This window comes from Alosa pseudoharengus, unplaced genomic scaffold, assembly GCF_046254945.1.
Source record: "Alosa pseudoharengus isolate Yale_2024_CS ecotype anadromous, Long Island Sound unplaced genomic scaffold, YU_APseudo_1.1 YU_APseudo_1.1_scf_8, whole genome shotgun sequence".
Classification (NCBI taxonomy): Eukaryota; Metazoa; Chordata; class Actinopteri; order Clupeiformes; family Clupeidae; genus Alosa; species Alosa pseudoharengus.
This window is the reverse complement of record NW_027468870.1, coordinates 29,864,078-29,886,485: the sequence shown is the minus strand read 5'-3', so window position 1 is coordinate 29,886,485 and position 22,408 is coordinate 29,864,078. Positions and strand designations below refer to the sequence as shown.

The 22,408-nt window shown below is 40.3% G+C and overlaps 2 protein-coding genes across 6 annotated transcripts in view; both read right to left on the bottom strand.

The window, feature by feature from the left end:
* Positions 1–2,574: 2,574 nt before the first annotated feature.
* Positions 2,575–7,566, bottom strand: LOC143111547 (protein mono-ADP-ribosyltransferase PARP14-like). 2 transcript variants are annotated; one of them, XM_076273791.1, is made up of 5 exons: positions 7,337–7,566; positions 6,884–7,111; positions 6,608–6,741; positions 6,462–6,513; positions 2,575–2,668 (listed from the first exon to the last, which is right to left on the bottom strand). In XM_076273791.1, the coding sequence occupies exons 1-5, from the start codon at positions 7,389–7,391 to the stop codon at positions 2,625–2,627; spliced, it is 513 nt and encodes a 170-aa protein (XP_076129906.1). In that variant the 5' UTR covers positions 7,392–7,566; the 3' UTR covers positions 2,575–2,624. The 2 variants fall into 2 exon arrangements, 1 of the variants encoding a protein (XP_076129906.1); XR_012984547.1 differs by lacking the exon at positions 6,608–6,741.
* A 6,111-nt stretch (positions 7,567–13,677) lies between these two features.
* The window catches only part of LOC143112389 (protein mono-ADP-ribosyltransferase PARP14-like), a 30,056-nt gene continuing 21,325 nt past the window's right edge, over positions 13,678–22,408 (bottom strand). For all 4 annotated transcript variants that reach the window (XM_076274663.1, XM_076274664.1, XM_076274665.1 and 1 more), the window contains exons 10-17: positions 20,118–20,267; positions 18,627–18,689; positions 18,307–18,492; positions 16,821–17,027; positions 16,106–16,729; positions 15,859–16,001; positions 15,529–15,706; positions 13,678–14,789 (exon numbers count right to left, since the gene is read on the bottom strand). In XM_076274663.1, coding sequence (XP_076130778.1) covers positions 14,506–14,789; positions 15,529–15,706; positions 15,859–16,001; positions 16,106–16,729; positions 16,821–17,027; positions 18,307–18,492; positions 18,627–18,689; positions 20,118–20,267 — 1,835 coding nt within the window. In that variant the 3' untranslated portion in view covers positions 13,678–14,505. The remainder of the gene's footprint in view (positions 14,790–15,528; positions 15,707–15,858; positions 16,002–16,105; positions 16,730–16,820; positions 17,028–18,306; positions 18,493–18,626; positions 18,690–20,117; positions 20,268–22,408) is intronic.

The following is a 22,408-nucleotide window of genomic DNA, read 5'->3' as shown; positions in this document are numbered from 1 at the left end:
ATGGGGCAACAGCAGATGCTATTCATCAGCAGTTCTCATCGGTTACTGATCGCTCATACACTGCTCTTCGTTCGTCTATTCATTCATCCACAGGCATAAGCGCAAGTGTGAAACCTGCAGATATTTAGCCAATCTGTGAGAGATTAAAAAAGTGTCAATGTCATGTATTCAGTTTCAGTGAAACTCTTCTCTTAATTAATTAAAAACTAGTGCAGTGCCCGTTCAAACATGCTATTCCTGTAGCCCAATTACATGCCTGCAGGTAGGCCTGCTTTAAAAATAGGATGATAGGGGAAACATAATTCCAGGTAAGCATTCAATAATGAATAGGCCTACAGATAATATAATAATATAATACATGTGAAGTAAGCAGAATTTAAGCATGGCTGCATGTGACATTTTTTACAAATCAAAATGACATAATCCTAACAGCTGTTTTGAGTCAAGGCTATATGCTTAGCCTATTGAATAACTTGATGATAGAGAAAACAAATAATTTTGTGGAATGATGCATCATATGGAATTTGCAACGGTGTGACTCAAAAACAGTCTCTGGTGGCCTATAAGTGACATCACACTCTGTCTGCCACTCGTTGCTTGTCGCTGGTTATGCTTTGCATGTGTGGCATTCTGAGACGTTCTTTAATTCGGGACCATTATCGCTCGTTTCAATTTAGGACCTTGCAGTTGGAATTGTCGTTTGTTTATTCAAAGTCTAAAGACAGTCCAAAGTAACCTGGGCTATTCATAAGTGACATCACACTGTCTGCCACTCATTGCTTGTCGCTGGTTATGCTTTGCATGTGTGGCATTCTGGGACGTTCTTTGATTCGGGACCATTATCGCTCGTTTCAATTTAGGACCTTGCAGTTTGAATTATTCAAAGTCTAAAGACAGTCCAAAGTAGCCTGGGCTATTCGAAGTGTCCGCTTATTGCACATCATTTTTTACGTCATTTTGAAGAGCCACTGCATATAGCCTACCTGTGTGTGTTGGCATGTTGTCGTGTTGTTGCAAAATCCGTGGAGTTATCTTGCACTCGCTTAAGTTTTTACCCGTGTAACCTACACTGATCCAATTCTGCCAAAGCCCTGCTTCTATCCTCACTGGTAGCTTACAGTCCTACAGTGCTGTGTGGGAGGGGGAGTGGCTAGCGGCGAAAGCCAATGCGTGCTTCTTTTACCGATATAGGCTATTTAACTATATCTTTTGCATTTTTTTATTCAAACAACGTCAAATTCGGCAGTGCACTTACTCATGCCTGTAGCAAGACACCTGCCAAGTTTGTAATCAGTCTGACAAACGGTCAGCGAGATATGCGTGCCACAGACACACACACACACACACACAGACACACAGACGCTTCTTGCTTTATAGATAGATGTTTAGTTTTTATTAGATATCAACTTGTACAGCAAGTACACAGTAAAATTATTATCAGTGCAGTTTGACTAGAGCAAAGCTTTATGATGATGAATTAACACAACGAGAAGTCCTCCATGAAAATATAAAAATTTACAAACAGATGGTGGTCTTTTAATGCTTTTAATCAGATACAGTACAGTATGCCACACCTGTGATGGATGGATTATCTTGACAAAAGGTGAGGGACTCCCTTACCCAATGGAACACATTTGTGAACAGAATTTGAGAGAAATAAGCCTTTTCTGTGCATAGAACAAATCTTACATATAGTTAAAGTATAATTTTTGCAATACTTTTTTTTTGCATTTGATCAGAGAAAATAGGGAAGAGTGACAGGAAGCAAGTAGAGGAGAGAGATGGGGTAGGATCAGGAAATAATCGCGAGTCGGACCCATGGGCACTTGGACCCGTATGTGGTATGGACGCAGCCTGCAACCTCTTGCGCTACATCACCCCCAAATCACACATCTTTTAATTTAATGAATGAAAATGGGAACGTATACTACAGTGCAGGCTTGTGCAAAAATCCAGAATTAAATTGAAACTGGCTCTTAAATTCCAATTCAATTCTTGAATTTCACTTGCATTTCAATTGAGGTAGCAAACAGGAAGCAGAATTGCAATTTGAATTGTGCACAACCCTGCTACAGTGCTGATCATATAGGTCCCCTGAAGGTGCTGGTCACCTTCCTGTCTGCCTCCGAATCATGTCCCTTATTTGTCCTTCAACCTTGAACACGTCACGAGTCAAGCCCTCCACGTAGATGACTGGATCAGCGCTCCTCCGCTCCCCCCTGATGCTGACGGTCCGCTCCCTCTGCAGATCCTGGAGCTCTTTAGCATACTCCTGGGTGAAGTTGTTAATCAGTGGGTCCTGGATCTAAGTAGAAGCCTTCTCTCTGGACGAAACTGGTCACGCAGTCTTTGGCTCTACTGACCTCCTTTGACGTCTCTCCACAGAACTGGAATATGGCGGGGGCAAACTCCTCACCATCCACAGATGGCTGAGGAGTTTGCCCCCAGGCACCTGTACCACCAGATGAAGACCAGCCTGTTATTGTATGTAAGATGGGGGGGGGGGGGGTATTCAAATGCTGGTATTCAGATGTGGGTTCAAGTAGTATTCAAACAATAAAATGTTACCTGAGTGTGCTTTCTGTTTGTGAAAGTCCTGTCCTGTTTTCTTGATGCTGAGAGACTCACCTTTGCGCTCTCTTTGTCTTTGTCCTTGGAGGTATGCCAACTGAAAACCAGTTAGAAACACCAGTTATACAAAAGTTAGATCCGGTCAAACTATGTAATTTCTATGCATTCTCACTCAAATTCTTTTACCACTGGTTATCACTCCGCACATTGCATTGAATTATCTAACACAAACATTCCATTTATTCAAAGTGACAGACAAAGGCAGCGAGAAAAGGGAGTAAATGAAGAGTTGGTGAATGCTCAATTTAATAGGAGATGTATAGACAAGTATGTAGCCTAGGCTATGCAAGTTACCCTACAGTCACATTAGCTACAAAAGACAGCCAACTCCAGTAACTTGCCACTGAGTGAGCATTACAAACTAGTTAACAAGGCTAACAAAGTAGGTTGGACACCATCTTGGATTATTTCTTCGAGTTCTCTCTCTCTGGACTTGACTCTCGAGTGGAGTTATGTTGCTTGGCATTAGAACTAAGATTATAACTATTTTTGTGGCCGGAGGATGAACAAACAAAAATATAAATAAAAAATAGAGAACACAATTATATATCTTAAAACTAAATTAGTTGGTAATGGAACTGTTGTAAGTAATATGACACTCATGGTCGTGGGGTTGATAAAGAACATTGCCACAGCTGTACTTTACCAACCCCACAATCATGAATGTCGTATTCCTTATTTATATTGCACTATATCTGGGAGCTACTGTATGTGTTGTTGCTTCATTGTGATGCTGCTAAACATGTTTGTATTCAAATACATCAAACAAGTCAGTTAATTTTACTGAATTATCCTTAATACAAAAGACAGCAAATGACACTTACATATTGATCTTGAATGTATCGTTTCTTCAGGGCTTGACTGCCTTGCTAAGGTGTATTTTTGCTCTGCAGGACTCCTCTGGGATTTCGCTGTGTGGGCCAAATCTCTTTATGTAATCGTGTAGATGAGCTCTGTGGCACCTCCTCTTCTGTACTATATTTGTCTGAATATATATCACCTAACACATCATTCAAACTTTTCCATCCTCTAGTTTCCCCAGACCCTTCCCGCTGATATTTGTCTGAATGTGTCCGTGTGGATGAACTTTGCCACTTCTTCTCTCCTTCCCACTGACTTCCAGACCCATGATTGCCACTTCCACTGTATGTTTGTTAATATGACTAATAAGTACATTCTGCAGAGGTATTACTGATGATAATGTGCTTGCTACCAAGGAACCAGTTTCCACTTTAGAATGGGAGCCAATCTCCCAGTTTTAAAGTGCTATTTCACACAGCAACCTGGGCAGTGAAATGCAGCAATGAGGTTGAGCCATACACTTGCTTATTCTACAACTGTTCTCCTACTATTTGGGATTTATTCAGACAGTATACAAGTATACATATTCTATTTTGGTACTTACTACTAATTAGTATGTAGAGATCAAGGCTTACAAGGTCATTATTATGACTGCCGCGCAGCTTTTTTTTTTTTTCCGCATGTCCAAATTTCCGTCAAGGATTCCCGGGACACTGTAAGACCGGGGTACACGAAACTTGGTGGGCATGTAACCCCACATGGATAGCATGGAACCTCCTGTTTTCGTTTTGATCTGTAGCCCCCCCGCTGGACTGGACCCCCCGAAAAGAGGGTAGGGCAGACACAGTTTTCTGTGAATATCTCGAGAACCGTAGGGTTTAGGAGGACCATTTTTTTTTGTATGTTGATCTCAAAGGGCCATGTCAACCCATTCCATAACCACTCATTTCATGTATAGCGGCACCTAGTTAAACACAAAAAAGTAAAAATGAGGTGTTGTAATCGCAGGTATCTGTGACCTAACATAGTCAAAACTGCACGAAATTGGAAGTGTAGGATCAATATGACACCCTCTGAATGCACGCCAAGTTTCGTGGAATTCCGTTCATGGGGGGCCACACAATAAATGAATTTATGTTACTATACACCAACTGGCCTGTAGGTGGCCGGAGACAGTTTTCTGTGAATATCTCGAGAACCGTAGGGCCTAGGAGGTCCACCTTTTTTTTGTATGTTGGTCTTAAGGGGGCATGTCAACCTATCCCATTACCACTTATTTCATGTATAGCGCCACCTAGTTAAAAATTAAAAAGCAAAACATTAGGTGTTTTCATCACAATATCTCTGGCTGACCTGGTCAAAACTGCACGAAATTGAAAGTGTAGGATCATTATGACACCCTCCGAATGCATGCCAAGTTTCGTGGACTTTCGTTCATGGGGGGCCTTACAATAAAATAATTTATGTGTACATTTAGTGACCGTACACCAACAAGGATTCCCGGGACACTGAAAGACCGGGGTACACGAAACTTGGTGGGCATGTAACCCCACATGGATAGCATGGAACCATCGCTTTTCGTTTTGATCTATAGCCCCCCCGCTGGACTGGATCCCCCGAAACAAGGGTAGGGCAGACACAGTTTTCTGTGAATATCTTGAGAACCGTAGGGCCTAGGATGACCAATCTTTTGCGTATGTTTGCCTCCAGGGGTCATGTAAACCCATTCCATATGCACACATGTGCATAAACAGATACACACGCACACACATACATTCACAGTAATCCTACGTATGACACATACTCACGCAGTAGACATATATACGCATGCATGCACATGCGCACACACATGCACATAAACAGGCAAACACACACATGCACGCACACATACCCACCCACACACACATAAACATAAACATGTACACGCACACATGCACACAATTCAAGAATTTCTCAGAATTATGAACAGGCAAGATGGGGGTGGGGTTGTATAAAATGTATATTACATGTGAAATCTATGAACTAATCATGTTTTGGTACTTGTTGTCTAGCAGATACCAGTGAGAATTGAGTGTGCATAATGCAATTCAGTGAGACAGTTAGAATCATATATGCCTTTCAGCGTGACTTATTTTTGTGGAAAACATGTGCTGGACTGGGCGGCGGTCATATTTTGTACTGCTCTGCGGTACATCTAGTTAAGATTATATCAATAATAAAGGCCTAATTCATCATGAACAAGAAATTTGTGAATACACACCTAACAAATGGTTAATGTTGCCTATTAACACATGCCTTACAAGTCACTAATACAGGTATTAATTAGGTATGTATTGGTGGCTAACATGTGAACCTTAAAATAAAGTGTTACCATTAACATTTTATGAATATTGTACTTCTAAAATAGTCTTTAAGGTATTCTAACTCATCCAAAGAAACAGATTGGTTCAGACTAAGCCAAGAGAGTCATGCATTTACTTTCAGCAGACACCTTTCATATAAAGTGATTTACATATGTCAATTCAATTACAAGAGACTACATTGTCCCTGGAACAACTTGGGATTAAGCGCCTTGCTCAAGGGCACAAAGGTGGAACCCGTTCCTTAACCACTACGCTACCACTGTTCACACCCTTACACTGTACACAGAGGAAGAGACTAGGGCATGAACATGGGGGCTCATGAACATGCCCCCAGATTGCAGCACTGTAGCTGCCTGGCAACTCTAGCTGTTGGCTCCAGCATTTTGAACTAGGTAGAACCGATTGTTTTAGTTTTTTCCATATGACTCTGTGATCTTGAGAAACAGAGATCTATGTGCAACATTTTTCAAATTATGTGACTACAGAACACTAAGTCTAACATTACCTCTGTATTTTTTATATACTGATAATAAGGTAGCTGACCAGGTTGTAGCACTCAAACTTTCACAAGAATGGGGGTTGGGTTGTAATCAAGTCAAGTTTTAAATGTTGTCAATGAAAATTGACGAAAACCCTGCATAACATGCAGAAGAATTTAACACTTACCTTCAGTATTATTGTCAGATGGTGTTATATCTGTTGCTTTATTGGCTGGTACCTGGAAAAGGAACAATTGTGTCACTTATTAAATAAAAATTATGGGTAGGGATGTTTTCATAATAGTTTTCAGCATATGCTGGGAGGATGCTTACTCTGAATGAACCTGGAATCTTCCATCTTGGTCTGTCTTTACCATATAAGGCCATGCCAAGTGACTCATAGTATGGATGCATGCTGATTTCAACTTTGCAGATTGTGTGCTGTTTCTTTAACATAGTAATAACATCTGAAATGTAGTGTAAAAAAGGTATAAATCCAAAACATCATCTACTGTGGATGTTCTCAGAATTTAACTTCTGCAGAGACATTTTAAAAAAGAAACTACAGTTTAGTCTTAGGAATATTAATCTTTGAGACAAATATATTACCTTCAGGTTTTAAGAATGTAACAACAGCAGCTTTTTCCTCAGGTATCATGACAACAGTCTTCATTTCAACTCTCATATTTTCACAGTAGAGATGCAGAAGATCTTTGTCAGCCTGAGGAGGCAGACCTTCCATCCTCAAACTGCAGGGTCTTTCCAGGAGCTGGGCAGTCAGACCGTACTGCTGGAATTTTTTGCTGAGCTTGGCTTCTGTCAGAAATGTCTCCACATCTGCAAAAACAGCATTGTAGTTGAATTATACTTAATAGTGGATTTCTTTGTTGGGCTAATTATAATTCAATGAAAAGCAAGACACTGGGTTCCTTATACTGTAGGTGAAATACATGTGCAATCAAATGAATAAATGTTTTCTGTAGAGTTGACAAGATTATCATTAGATTGATTAGTACAACCATGATAGTATAAGAGGTTGTTAAAGCACAATCAACCACTTACAATCAGGGTGAATGAATGTCAGAACAGCAGCATGGGACTCATAGATCAGCTCCATAGTGTATTCATCCTCAGAAACGGCACTAATGTTCTCCACTATCAGTCCCAGAACGTCTTTGGTGATGTCTTCTCCATATTCTCCACAACAACAACATTGGGCTTACACGTATTTTCAACCTCCTTTTCCTGGACTTCAATACCACATGATGCACTGGGTTCTTCACTCTGGGCATCTACAACTGAAAAAGGGTGTAAGTTGTCTTTGCCTTGGGTAATATCAAACTCTGTGTTCTATGTTCTATGAATGCTACTGAAGCAGTGGAGGAATCTTCTATCAGATCCTTGTGTGTGATGAGCATAACAATATAGAGATAAGCAACTTCAAAAGTATATCTAGACATGCTGTTTGGATGGTACAAATGGAAAAGGCCTCTCTATCATATAACACGAGCAGTCGAGCACAACAAAACTATGGAATTTAAAAATGCATGTCTTGGCAGTGGTCCTTGCCAGCAACAGTGGAAAAAAGACATGTTGGTCAACTGTTCTGTATTGATGATGATATTCTATATGTTGGGACTTGGGATGAGAGGACCTGCAAGTAGGTGAACTAGCATAAATTTAGAGGTAAAGCCTAATAATTAAAATATGATAGACACTCTCGTCATACTCCACCACACAGTCTCCCCCGCCAGATTTCTTCTTACTTTGAAAATATATTTGGAGTTTTTTGCCGAATCACTTTACAGTGGCTGGGGGACCAGTCACCCTTTACGAAAACACAGTATGAAGAATCGTCGCCCATTCTGCCATTCTCTGTTGTAAGTTATAACTGAGTTTCACTTTCGTTTCAGGTCATTATATAACCTGCGTGTAGCGCAAAGCGGTGATATGACCGCTTTGAACACACCTCTCACGGAAGTGCGCCCCATAATAACATTACAGGTTATTTATTGCTATCAAACGTTTTTCTATAGGCCTACTATAAAGACTTTTCTATAGCCTACTTTTGCAAGAATTTGTATATAAGACAAAAATATCCATAATTTTGCCAATCAGCTAATACACATATGGACAAAATATTGAGACATCTGGCCATTACAGGAACGTTTATAGGCCTACATGTGTTTCCCGTTTACACACATGACTGGATGTGCACGCAACTATGGGGCAAAACACGCTAGGTGGCTAGGCCTAGACGTGTCTGATGATGTGGCTGAGGTCAGTGGCGTTGTGCCCATTGTGCCAGGGCAAGATCACAATATTTTTAACGCATAGTTACTAGCTAATTAGACCGCAGTTAAAGGAACACGCCACCCAAAATCAGTAGTGATATATGTTCTTACCGTAACTTTCACGAGTTGAGTCGTACCTCTCCCGCGTCGGTAGGTGCACTCAAACGCTCTGTCGCGCGGCGCGAATGTGTTAGCATGTTGCTATGCTTGCGGGCTCTGCCGTGGCCGTAGAGAGAGGCACATAGCAGTATTCAAACACCTCCACGTTTTACCTACTTAAATACAGTTGCACGAGTAGTTGATGAAAAATGTTAGGGCACACAACATGAAACGTGACGATTTTCCAAGCGAATAAACATGAGAACTACAATGTGTGGCGCAATAGCACTTGGGAGTACTTCGACCTAGCGTGGTAATATTATTAGCACCTAATTGTAGATCCTATCCACCACAGAGTTTAGAATCCATGCTGGATCGACCCTCAGCCTCTCCCTCCCCTCTGAGCGAGAGAGGCACACACACTAGAGATGGGCGGATGGGCTATTATTTCAACCATAACTGCATAGCAAAACTTATCATCCATCAGCCATCCATCAGCACCAAAGTTTGTTGACCAATTTTCAAAACTGCACCTGCCCACCATCCGCTGGTTGTTTTAATGTAGGCTATATGGGTGATGCAGCGCTGCTGACGTGAGGCTAGAAAGCCCTTGCCTGTTCTAGAAAGACTGATCTAATGCAGCAAATATATTAAAAGGCAAAAGTCGTACATTGGCTAGGCCTATCCCCAGAATATCAGCAGCAAACTCAGTCTCTGTCGCGCAAAACAGTCTCCAAATAAAACGCACATCGGCCTGTTGCCTATTCTGCCAGCTTGTGACAATATATCGTCCAAAATGCTTGATTGCATTGCATTCTCCACATTTTTAGCTACATTTTCATGTACCACATCAGCATTTTTGTTCAGTGAATCTTTTGTAAATTGCTTTACAATTGTAAAGCAATTTGTAAAGTGTGAAAATATGTGGTGGATAGGATCTACAATTAGGTGTTAATAATATTACCACGCTAGGTCGAAGCTACTCCCAAGTGCTATTGCGCCACACATTGTAGTTCTCATGTTTATTCGCTTGAAAAAAATCGTCACGTTTCATGTTGTGTGCCCTAACATTTTATATCAACTACTCGTGCAACTGTATTTAAGTAGGTAAAACGTGGAGGTGTTTGAATACTGCTATGTGCCTCTCTCTACGGCCACGGCAGAGCCCGCTAGCATAGCAACATGCTAACACATTCGCGCCGCGCGACAGATCGTTTGAGTGCACCTACCGACGCGGGAGAGGTACGACTCAACTCGTGAAAGTTACGGTAAGAACATATATCACTACTGATTTTGGATGCGTGTTCCTTTAACGTGTCATCCACTCATCTCTCTCGGATCTCCCCAGCTGTTTGAGAGCTGGTGCTGGTTCTGAACCGCTATTGGCTGATCTCTGTTAAAAAGGCGGGACTTAGCAAGAAGGTGACTTTGGCAAAGCAGGCAGGCAGACCTTGCCATGCACAGAAGTGGACAGGTAATGCTCTTGCTTCCTTAATTGATTTAATAGAGAGATTGACTCCCCAAATCAAGATTATGGATTTTACAAACATGAATTAGTTAACATTAACATTAACATTTGGTATATCCAGAAAACGTGCGCTCATTTTACTAAATTGTTTGCACGTTTTACTAAATTGTGCACACGTGTTACTAAATTTTGCTCTCAATTTAGTAAATTGTGCACACATTTTACTACATAGTGCGCTCATTTTACTAAATTGTACTCTCATTTTAATTGTTGTAAATTGACCGCACAATTTAGTCAAACGTGCGTACAATATATAGTTAAACGTGCACACAATTTACAAAATTGTGCGCACATTTTACTAAATTGAGAGCACAATTTAGTAAAATGAGTACACTATTTAGTAAAACGTGCGCACAATTTACTAAATCGATGTGCTTGATTTTATACACCTGTGACAATGGGTCTGAATGAAACATTCAGTGATTCAAGGGTTTCGTGTCCTAAAATTTTTTTGTCTGTAGCCTACAGTATATAGTGCCATATAGGCAATGTAAAGAAAATTACGTTTTTTAGAAACTTGCCAACTGACTGCATATTTAAACAACACAAATTGTGTTACTGGTACGCCCACAACATACAGATATTGTGCTATTATGTTTCTTGACAAAAATGTGACTGGGCAAAAGGATGTTGTCAGTTGTAAAGAGAAAAAACTGCAAGGACATTCTGTTTGGAGGCTTGTGACTTTTTAACATAGGCCTATATTTTTTTGCTAAATATAGGAAATGTATGTGTATTAGCTAGAACAAGACATTCTGGCAGAAGCACTGGAACTTGATGTTGAGACCAGTGCAGAAATGTTTTATTCACAAGCATTAGGGACAAGTACCAACCCCAAGTAAGACAAGGACTAGGCTACAATGTTACATCCTGCTTCACACTAACCTGGGAAAGCCTCATAGACCATGGTTCTCAAACTGTTACAGGTACCACTGGTACGCAGACTCTCTCTAGTAGCCTACTTTGGGAGTCTCTGAGAGGTTTTTTTTTTATAATGACGAAATAATCACTTCAAATTATGTAAAAATACAAATGTAATAAAACAAATCCTTAACCATGCAACCCCTGAAGTTTAATTTAAATTAGATCTAAAAAGAAACAATGCAAAACAGTATGTACAATGTAAAATATGTAGCCAATTGCTTTCTGAGGTGGTACTCATTGTGAAAAGACATAACTTTGATTTCTCAGGTCTGATTTTATGAACAATTCTTCAGATTTATTTCTGTACTTGATATAGAATAGTGGAATATATTGCTCAAAAAAGCAGAGCATCTGTCATGATGCATCTGTAGCTGAATATTATGGGATCAAGGTAACAATTGTCTTGCTGTCTATCAAAATAGCATATAATTCTTTAAAATGTTCTTTTATTCTCAGTGTGCATGAAATGCATACTTACCACTAGATGGTGCTAAATGATAGAATATTCAAACATGCAAAACAACGTAAAAAGGATATATTCATTAATATCCTTTACCAACCCCACTCCCACTTGAGTAGCCTGCTTAATTCTACTCCAGCCACTTCAGCTACAGAGAGGGACGTCACTTATACCAGAGACTGTTTTGGGTAAAGTCACACCCTTGCAAGTTTCATATGACCATGCGTCATTCCACAAAATACCGTTTGTCTTCTCTATCATTAAGTTATTCAATTACGCTAAACATAGCCTTAACTCAAAACAGCTGTTAGACCCACTGATAGGCCTACATCTGTAAAAATGTCAAATGGAGTAATGCTTACTGCACCTTTATTATAACAACATTCAATATTCATGACTGAATGTGTGGATGGATTAATGTTTCCCCCTGTCATCCTATTTTGAAAGCTGATCTAGGCCTACCTGAGGGTATAATTGGTCGAATTTTCTACAGGAATAACATGTTTTGAACGGGCACTGCTCTAGTAATAGTCATGTAGTAATGTAGAGACAGGCATGTGGTTGAAATGTTGGACCACTAACAAAACATTATACAATAGAAGTGATTAATAGAAGTGAATACTAACCTGCATTTATTGCATAGAGGGGATTAATATTTTCAGTTTTCATATGTGTGTGCTTAACCTTATATTTTCTTCTGTGCATCAACTTGGCTTAGTCTGTCATTTGCACTCTCCATGTCACGATTTTCTAATAAAGGCCATGCAACCTCTTTTGTCAGGAGTGAGGGGCGTTCTCCCTGGGGCAGACAAGTTGTAGTCATATTAGGAATATCTTGTGGAGTAGCATACCATGACCAGAAATGCTGAAGGATGTACAGGACTGTGCACGGGACGAAGGGCCTTGGTCAGACAGGTAACCAAGGACCCAATGGTCACTATGAATGAAATCCAGAGTTCCTTTGAAAGGATGCGAGAAGTGTAAAGAAAGACAAACATCAGTGCATCACTCCACCAATCAGGCCTTTATGGTAGAGTGGACAGATAGAAGCCATTTTCTGCCAGGAGTTTCCCAAAAAGCACTTCAACGACTCTCTGACCATGAGAAGTAAAATCATCTGGTCTGATGAAACAAAGACTGAACTGTTTGGCCACAATTCCCAACGGTGTGTGTGGAAGAAACCAGGCACTGAGCTGCACTGATGTTTGTCCTTCTTAAAGCTTCTCTCCTTGTGGCTTGGTTTTCACTCTGACATACACCATCAACTGTGAGACCTTATATAATGTCCAGTGAATTCATTTAGGGACACGTGGACTCCAATCAAGTTGTAGAACCATCTCAAGGACCATTGATAGAAGTATGATGCACCAGAGCTTAATTGCAAGCTTCATAACAAAGGGTCTGAATACTTATGTAAAAAGAATATTTCAGTCTTTTATTTTTTATAAATTTACAAAACACTCCAAAAACCTGTTTTTTTTGTGGAGTGTTGGAATATTGTATTAATGAGAAAAAAAATGAATTGAATCCATTTTGAGATCTGAAACATGAAAAATGTGGAAAACTTGAAAGGGTCTGAAAACTTTCTGGTTGCACTGTATAGCCTAACATTGTTTGCATCAGACTGTCATGACGAGTGCAGAGGAGCGCCAACAAAGTACACCTTACACCTAAAAGAGATAGAATATACAGTAGTAGCCGGATTGATTGATCAAGGGGAATGTCAAATGTCTGAATAGGCAAACTGTCCAGCTTTACTGAACTTGGTCTGTTATGCTGTCTACTTCTTGTCCCTGTGAAATAAATAAAACAAGGGCACAATATAATTACAATGAGAGCACATTTACTAAATCATGCTCTCCATACACTATTATTTTTTTGCAATGGCCACTTCCAGGCTCTATTGTTTCCTGCTCTTAACACCTGAATATGTCACAGTCATTAAAAGTTATGCGAGTATAGCAGCCCATTTCCTTTGGCAGGAACAGATCTTGTACAACAACCCCTGGAACTCACCTCTCTATATCAACTTTGATTGATGACGGATTCTAAGTTCCAATATAGTCCCTGGAATGCTGGAATTAATTGGGACTCAGAATTCTTTCTCAAGACTCATTTTATTTACCATTCAGATTTATTTGAGATCAATACAGTATAATACATATCTTACAGAAACTGAATTGTCATCTATCTGTTACTGGACAGTTTGGGATCAATACAACAATTTGAGTTGGCTGTGACTCTAGGTCAATCTGATCAAAATATAAATGGTTTAAAATGTTAAATTTGAGTATATAACCTATATGTAAGCATGAACTGCATAAATGGTTCTCAATAAACAGTCTCAATCACAAGTGAAGCATTTTAGGATTACTGAAACTGCATTATGACTGCATTATGAGGACACTTTCACATGAATGTGAGAGGTTTCAAAGAAGAATGTTCCTGAATGCCTGGATTGGATGGGTGTCATTGTTATTTCAATTAAGGCAACATTAATGCTTTTTTAATCAATCTAACATAGGCTACAATGTACATATGATCAATCAACAAGCTAAGAAATGTGTTTGTATACATTAAATTGCATTTGTTTTGTTTGATTATGTGTATTTGTTAAAGACATAGACAGTCTATGGTTAAAGATGCCCAGACAACCTGAAGTTCTGAACTCACAGCTGTTCACTGCTCATCCCATGATAACATGTGTCCATTTTTAATGTATATAACACAGCTGGTAGAAACACACAAAGACTCACATTTCCTTTAGCCAAATATTAATATGCTTAAAAGGAGAGTTGGATGGAGTCCCACCTAGAAAAGGTAAAAGTACCAAAAATCTTACAGATTTATATAACTGCAATGCTCAGTAATCATCTTTAAATCTACCCATTTATACAGAATAATGTTTTCCTGAAAACAGAAGATATCACTGAAATGTGATGATGTGCTCAGGATAGGCCTGGACATCATTGAAGATTACAAACATCGTTGGGTTTGCCATATTATCTGTTACACTGTCATACAGGTCGGCTGAATTCCCCGAATTCCGTGCAGGAGCTGTTAGCAGGCCACCTGATCCTCGAGTAAATTCTCCGACCAAAACTCTTGCAAGGTACATACGCATGTGTCCCTGGGCATCGGGCTTGGCATAGCCCCTGGCTGAGTATTTAGGGTCAACTGCAAAATATGAGCCATTTCCAATCATGGCACCTTTAAAGAGGGAAATTTAGATCAGTCACACATTTATGAATTTATCTATAAAAGAACCAGGCACACCTGGTATTGCAACTGTATTGTACCATGATGCAGGAACATGACCAGCTTTGATGCAACTGGGTACAAATGGGTACCCAGTATGTTTCAAAGACAAAAGACACAAACAACAGTTCTTACATTCTGTTTGCTTAGCCTTAGGTTTTGCAGACATCCATGTGTTTGTGCTTTTTACAAACTACAAGCTATTTCTAAATTTAAAAAAGTTGATTGAAATGTCTAAATGAAATGAATACCTGCCTACAAGAGTATACTTTTTACAACTACTCTCTTAAACTACACAATGTTGCTTTAAAAGCAGGATATTTTATTTCAAGCTGCTAAATGACGGGAATTTCCTACTGAAAATCCATTGTATTTCTGCATATGTGTCCCTCTTTGCTGTGTGACATGAGAGGCTTTGATTTAAGGGCAATGTACAATGACATTCATTATTATGGATACCATTTAGATGTGTCATCATATTGGAAAAGTTAAGATGGACAGAGAATGGCTAGAAACTACCATGGTCTCTGATTTCTGATCAATTCTGGGTTGACTAAATAGTAAAAGACACCATGCTAGTCAACAAACCATCCACATAGAGAGTTCCACATAGTCCCACAGATTGCATGCAACTGGTTGCTGTGTTCAAAATACGTCTAATATATGATACCATAATGAAAGTAGACCATACCGACTTGAGTCCCAGCAAAGCTTCGGTTAAAACCCTGATTGTTGATTTGGTCTATCTTATTTGCACTTGTTCCATGCCAAAGCCTTTTCTCATTGTTTGTGTGCTTATTCCTCTGATCAAGCTCTTCCTTTTTTATCATGTAGTTCCTCCAAAGTGTGCTGTTTTGGACTCTGTCAATCTAGAAAAATCAAAAGCACATATTAATATAATATATTTGTAACCATCTTTAACACAGTCCACACTCTAGGGTTAGAATAAAAGTTAGTTTCTGTCTTTCCATACATTTTCAATATCAATTAGTAACACTAAGTACAATAAATGATGAATCACCTGAACTATATTAAATGCTATGCCAGTTCTGCAGAATTCCTTCTCAACGTCATTGTATTCGTTGGTGCCTGCTTTAAGTGGGATTTGAACAACATTGTTGCCCTTCATGTCATCCCAATTAGTAGGTAAGCTCACTGATGCATCTGAAATTAGAATAATGTATTTTAGAGTATTATTGTCAACATAGTTGTCTCTGTCAATGTTTTAACAACAATAAGACAATCTTGTTTTTATTTTTTAAACCTACCTTTTCGATCAACTCGTTTAAGTTCTATATCATTCCTTCCATACTTTGAGGCTACTCTACCCAACAGATCTGCTTCATATTCATCTCTGCCGATCTTGATTTTCACTCTCTGCATTTTAGTCTGGAAGGCCTGCTCTAAAGTCATATTAGTGTACATGTCAAATGGCACAAGTTGATTGTTACGATCCAGATACTGCCATTCTACCAGGGTGCTGATCATGAAGGCATCCCGCCTGGTTGTCTCCTTCCTCTCTGCCTTCCGAATCATATCTCTGATTCGTCCTTCGACCTTGAACACATCACGAGTCAAGCCCTCCAGGTAGATGATCGGCTCAGTGCTCCTGTGCTCCATCCTGATGCTGACGGTCAGCTCCCTCTGCAGATCCTGGAGCTCTTTAGCGTCCTCCTGGGTGAAACGGCTAATCAGTGGGTCCTGGATCTGAGTAGAAGCCTGCTCTTTCATGATGAAGCTGGTCACGCAGTCTTTGGCTCTGCTGACCTCCTGTGATGTTTCTCCACAGAGCTGGAATATGGCGGGGTCAAACTCCTCACCCACCATCACAAACTCATCAGCATGTGCCTGTTCTTCGGATTGACCAGGTGAAAAAAAGCCTACAAATGCATCTTAAATGCAAAAAAAAAGAATTTAAAAGCCAATGAAAGGTAAACATGTCACTCATTCTTTGTTTGTTTGTTTGTTTTTTTGTCTTCTTACCCTTTACTTTTTTTAAAAAGCCCTTGTCGTCTTCCCCTCCTTTTGCTTGTCGTGCCAGCAAGCTTTGATAGAACACTGAAACCATGTTAGTTTGGAAGATGAGGATCTTCACACACTGTATATGTTGACTCTTGGTCTTCTTCACAAAGCTCACTATGGCTTCAATCATTGCATCAGCCACCGCGGATGCACTTGCTCCACCTTGGCCTGGTGGTGAACAGATGTTTCAAACATGACAACAAGGATGAATAATATCAATAATCAATTAAAACATGCATTATTATTCAAATGTGCAATATTTATTTTGTTAAAAACAAAGGTGTTTTAAACTTTAAAAAAGTAAGGGTGTTGTAAACTTTTTAAAGTAAGCTTTTGGGCCCTATTTTCCGACCTGGCGCATGGCAAAAAGTGGATTATTATCCCAGCGCAATGTTCTTATCTAGCACATCTCTTTTTTTGAGCAATGCGCCAAGGGGTGTGTCAATTAACGACCTAAGGAGTGGTCTGGCGCATTGTCTAAAAATCACTATTGTACACTACCTAAAATGCATTACGCCACTGACCAAGAGAAACATGGTCAGAAGTCCATGGCGAGTTGTTTATATGTTATTTTAAGAGCGCATTATCAACAGTGATATGGGCGGGTGCACAATGCACCATGCTTCTCTCATCCACAAACGCGCATCAACGTGCCAATGAGTTCAAATAATAGACGAGTGAAAATGTGTGTAGCCTATACTCTGCTAAGTTTTAGTAATGCATGGTTTAGTGGAATGACTGTTCCATACGGTCTTGCGTGCAAGCAAATACCGATACGCTGTTGAAGTTGCATTGATTGCTGTTTAATGGAATGACAGATGTCATTCTCATTGGTTTAAATGATGTTACGCCCAAAACACACCCATGACTGGTTAAGAAACCTAGGAACACCTTGTTGCGCCATCCGCCCGACGTTTGATAATGAAAACACTCCCAATGTGGACTGGACATCCTATTAAATTTAAATAAGCTTGTGACTAGTGACCATGCGTTTTAGACCACGATAATAGGGCCCTGTGACAGAGAAATTCAAGGGGGTGGAATATTACACATTGCCACCATTTCCACCAATGATATCTATCACTGCATCATTCAACGTTGTTGAAACTACAGTGTTTGAACGCCGGAAGAAGCGAATTGCAACACAGGTGATGTTTTCTAGAAATAAATGTTACAATGTTCAAATGTTACGTAGTTGTTTAAGCACAAGCTGCATCGCACCATGGTGGTTAAGCAACGTCATTGCTAACCTTTGTAGAAATGCACCCCTGGTCGGGAACAACAAAGCTACAGAGTCCAACACCTGCCATTCCATGTGCAAATCCATATTGAAAGAGATGCAATTATGCCATAAGTTTGCGCATTATCAAAATGTGTCTGAAGACATTATTTTTAAGTAAAATAATGATGTTGTGTTGCTTTGAATTTTTTTTGTATTACACTGTACCTGTGCCAAGAGCTGGAAAGGTGATGGAGGTAAATTTTCTCTTCTCACAAAATGTGAGAACCTCAGAGACATTATTCAGAATAGCATTAGGGTTACTTGGTACCATGAGATGGAGAATATGTTTGCATGGAAGTCTGCCCGCCAACGTCAAAATCATATTACAGGGTTGGAAATTTGGTGAACTCACTGTGAATGCAGAAAGAACATAGTCATAATTGCAAGTCTTTACCATGTCCATATGCAATTCCCCTTCAAAGCTTTACAATAATCCACTTTATCAAAATGAATACATTTTTTGGAGTGAGAGTGTAACAACTAACCAATCTCTGAACATTCTGCTTCTACTGCTGAGCCAGCAGCCTCAAGGATCGCCTTGGAAACCCCTGAAAGACACAACATTACCATTACATTGTAGCAGCTATGAAAACACTATGAATACAATCTGAATATGTGTTGTAAATGGTAAATGAGTTTGTCTTTACTTTGCATTCTATTTGGACTTATTGAAAGAAATAGAGCATTACTTTATTACTACTCATTATACAAATAGCACAGCTTCATCAGGACCTACTCCTAGCCCAGCATAGTCATTCTATACAGCAGTGCATGGTGCATGGAATCAGAGAACCTCTGAAAAGATCATACAGCATCGCACCAATTTTAAAATCTCTACACTGGCTACCAGTGACCTACAGAATTGATTTTAAAGGAGAAGTTCGGTGTGAAATTGACCTTAGCTGTACTGAAAGATGTTGCCGAGTACTTACATGTGTCCAATAGGCACCTTCGCTCACCCCCTAGCATTCCGAATTACGCCGTTTTTAGCCAAGTAGCTGTGGGGGGCATAGCGTAGCCTATGCAGCTAAATCACTATTTTTACACAATTAAAAGGGTTCCAAGACCCTCAGAAGTCTACCAATGCAGTGTGGAGTTACTTGGAACCTTTTTAATGGTGTAAAAATAGCGATTTAGTTGCATAGGCTACGCTATGCCCCCACAGCTACTCGGCTAAAAACGGCGTAATTTGGAATGCTAGGGGGTGAGCGAAGGTGCCTATTGGACACATGTGAGTACTCGGCAACATCTTTCAGTACAGCTAAGGTCAATTTCACACCGAACTTCTCCTTTAAAGTCCTTTTACTTGCTTTTAAATCACTAAATGACCAAGGATCTCTCTATATAGCAGAGATGTTTGAAACATATAGCCCCTCAAGATCACTCAGATCAGCAGAAAAACTCCAACTGGTACAACCCAGCGCCTGCTCCAAGCAGGGAGAGGCAGCCTTTAGCTGCTATGCGGTCCGTCTTTGGAACCGTCTTACTATAGAAAGACCTCTCCCACCATCTTCATTTTTAAATTCAGACTAAAAACCAAACTTTTCTACAATACCTTCCACTAACCCACCCTTGCACCTGTGGCATGTTAGCTTTCATGTTTTTATCTGTGCTGTGTTTTGTTTTTATTTATTTGTCTTGTAATTATTTATTTTGCCTTTTTCATTTCTGTATACTATGTTCCCTGTTAAGTCCCATGCTTTCATTTTATTCAAATTATAACTATTTTAATCGGTTGTCATGACATTTTAACTATTTTATTTAATGTGATTGTTATGATTATGTGAAGCACATTGGGATACCGTTCTGTGTATGAAATGGGCTTTATCAATAAAACCTGACTTTCTAAATTAAATCAGTAATGCATTTGATATTTTCCTTACAATATATAATTGTATACTTCGAGATGTTGATAGCTAATAATTAAATAATTCCAGATGCAAGTGATTGTTTTTTTTTCAATGTAATGAACTCACCAGACTTGAGGGAAAATGTGCTATTGGAGGAATTCACAACGACATCTGTATTCTCTTTAGTGATGTCACCACTTGACACCTCTAGGGTCAGGTGACCGATGTCCACAGAATGTTTCCCCAAAGACAGAGTGTTGACTTGACCCCACAATCCTGAGCACAAAGAACAATTTCAGTTTCATCATCATTCAATGCACAATAGATCGAAAGTGTCATGTTTTTTCAGTCATTAACTCATTGAATGCCAAGCTGTTTTCGGGAGCTTTGTCCTAGAGTGCCAGCAATCTAGACCATTGTTGATGATTTTTGTACAGCCACAGCATATTCTGTGTTATAGCTATGAACACTCGACTAGCTCGATTAAAAGGTGAGACTTTAAGCTCTCAGTGGGTGCAAACCGTGTATTTCTACACGCCTCTGTTCCTGAGAAATCTCAAGCTAAACAGTGGCTAGTTTTCATCAAAATCACTGTTTTTTCTAGAAATGGAGATATAATAGCCTGGCAATTTGCCATCCCCTTGGTACGCTTCGCTTCTACAAGGGTCTGGGATCTCGGCTATTGACGAACGTTTGCAAGCTGGATGCGTGGACTCTGTAGAAGTTTGAAACGATTGGATCTGATTTCACCCAATGCTAAAGTTTGGCCGTGACGTATGTCGTGAAGTAAGCTACACTACAACACTCAGAATTTGCCCACAACAATCATTCCCCACCAAAGCGAACAAGATGGATGTAAATGACCATGCCAGCTTTGCGATACAAATGTAAGAGTTAGTGGAAGAATAGCAAATAACTATTCAACAGTAAGGTTGAAGATGACATATTGTAACGCCGATGAGAAGTTAGGAGACGGGGAGGCTGATATATCGTTCCAAAACTCCGGTAGTTTATTTCCTATAGATGTACAGGCTAGTGCACGGGCAACAGGAGGTGTCCACTACAAAACAACAAAATGATCGCTGATAAATCACGGTCTCAATCACTCGTCATTCACACTCATCGGCCAACAACACAATGCAAAACACGCAGCTTCATTCATACCGGGTCTGCCGCACATGCTGTAATTTAATATCGAGGCTACTGCGCGATACAAATCAAACGTTTCCCAAATCCCATAGGGAGTAGGGCCACGACATCTTTGCCCGAAATAAAATGTGTTAAACACTCTTTTTGTTCGGAGTTCAGTTCCTGAATATTTGGAAGCGTGCACGGACTGAATTGCTTCATTAACTTATGCCATTGCCAAACTTCTCGAGGACTACAATTCAAACACAGCGCCAGTGTTGCCAACTCCTCAGTGAGAAAAGTAGCTAAAGGCTGTCCTAAAAGTCGCCAGAAGTCGCTAAATGACGTAATGACGAATTTAACCCTCCTCCTTTACCCGGGCATAGGACCGGCAGACGTAAATTAAAAGACACGCTGGCAGAGTTACTTTTTTTTTATGGTTTTGTGTTTTTTGTAATGTTTTTTTTTTATTTTATTTATTTTTTATTGGTTGTTAACCCACTTTTATGAAAATTTCTAAATGTATTGATTTACAACTAGGCCTATGAACTATTGTAACGATTTGATAGCGATCCACACAGTTGTCCAATCAAAAGGTTTATTCACTGGGATCGAGAGTCGGGACACAGATCGACCAAGACCACAATGCAAACAGGGCAGGTCAAGCACGCACACACACTACACATACAGGGGAGGACGCAGCCTCCCACACAAAAAAGGATCACACACGAGGGAGAACTAAAAGGGAAACATGTCACAATAAAGACGCTAACATTACACTTATAACTTAGGAGAATAACGACATAAACCCCCCAAATGTTCACCCTCGTGTCCCAGCATGCCTTTCGCTGGAGAACGCTAACACAGTCTTTATGCGCCGACGTTACACAGCTCCCCTAACAAGCCATTGCCGTCCTCGGCAATGGCCACGAGGTAGCCACATGCTAACGTCGGCGCGCGTCGCCCGCCACTCAGTTCAGTGCGACAGTTCCGCCAACTCACGTGGGGTGCACGCGCCGCAGGAGCTCACTCAACGGGGCGCCACGCTGCTAGCAATCCAGTTCGGGCGTGCTAGCAGCCACGTGGCCGACCCGCTCGTCACCAGCTCCCTCTCAGCAGCCGCCCTCAGGCTGCACTTTCCGCGGCGTGTCACCACGGCACTCCTCCTCTCCAGACGGGGCCCTAGGTGGCCTTACAACCGTCGACACTGTACCAAGCACCGGGGTTCGAGGGGGGCCAGATGAAGCTGCACCAACGCCACTCCGCTCCGTCGAGTCGCCGACCGGGAC

Bases quoted from the DNA above. Each gene is read 5' to 3' on its own strand.
- LOC143111547 (XM_076273791.1), bottom strand. From the start codon at position 7,391: ATGGAGCTGATCTATGAGTCCCATGCTGCTGTTCTGACATTCATTCAC. The intron at 7,112-7,336 runs GTAAGTGGTTGA...CTGTTTTTGCAG, and splicing joins GACATTCATTCACCCTGATT to ATGTGGAGACATTTCTGACA. The intron at 2,669-6,461 runs GTAAGTGTTAAA...ACTGGTTTTCAG, and splicing joins ATCTGACAATAATACTGAAG to TTGGCATACCTCCAAGGACA.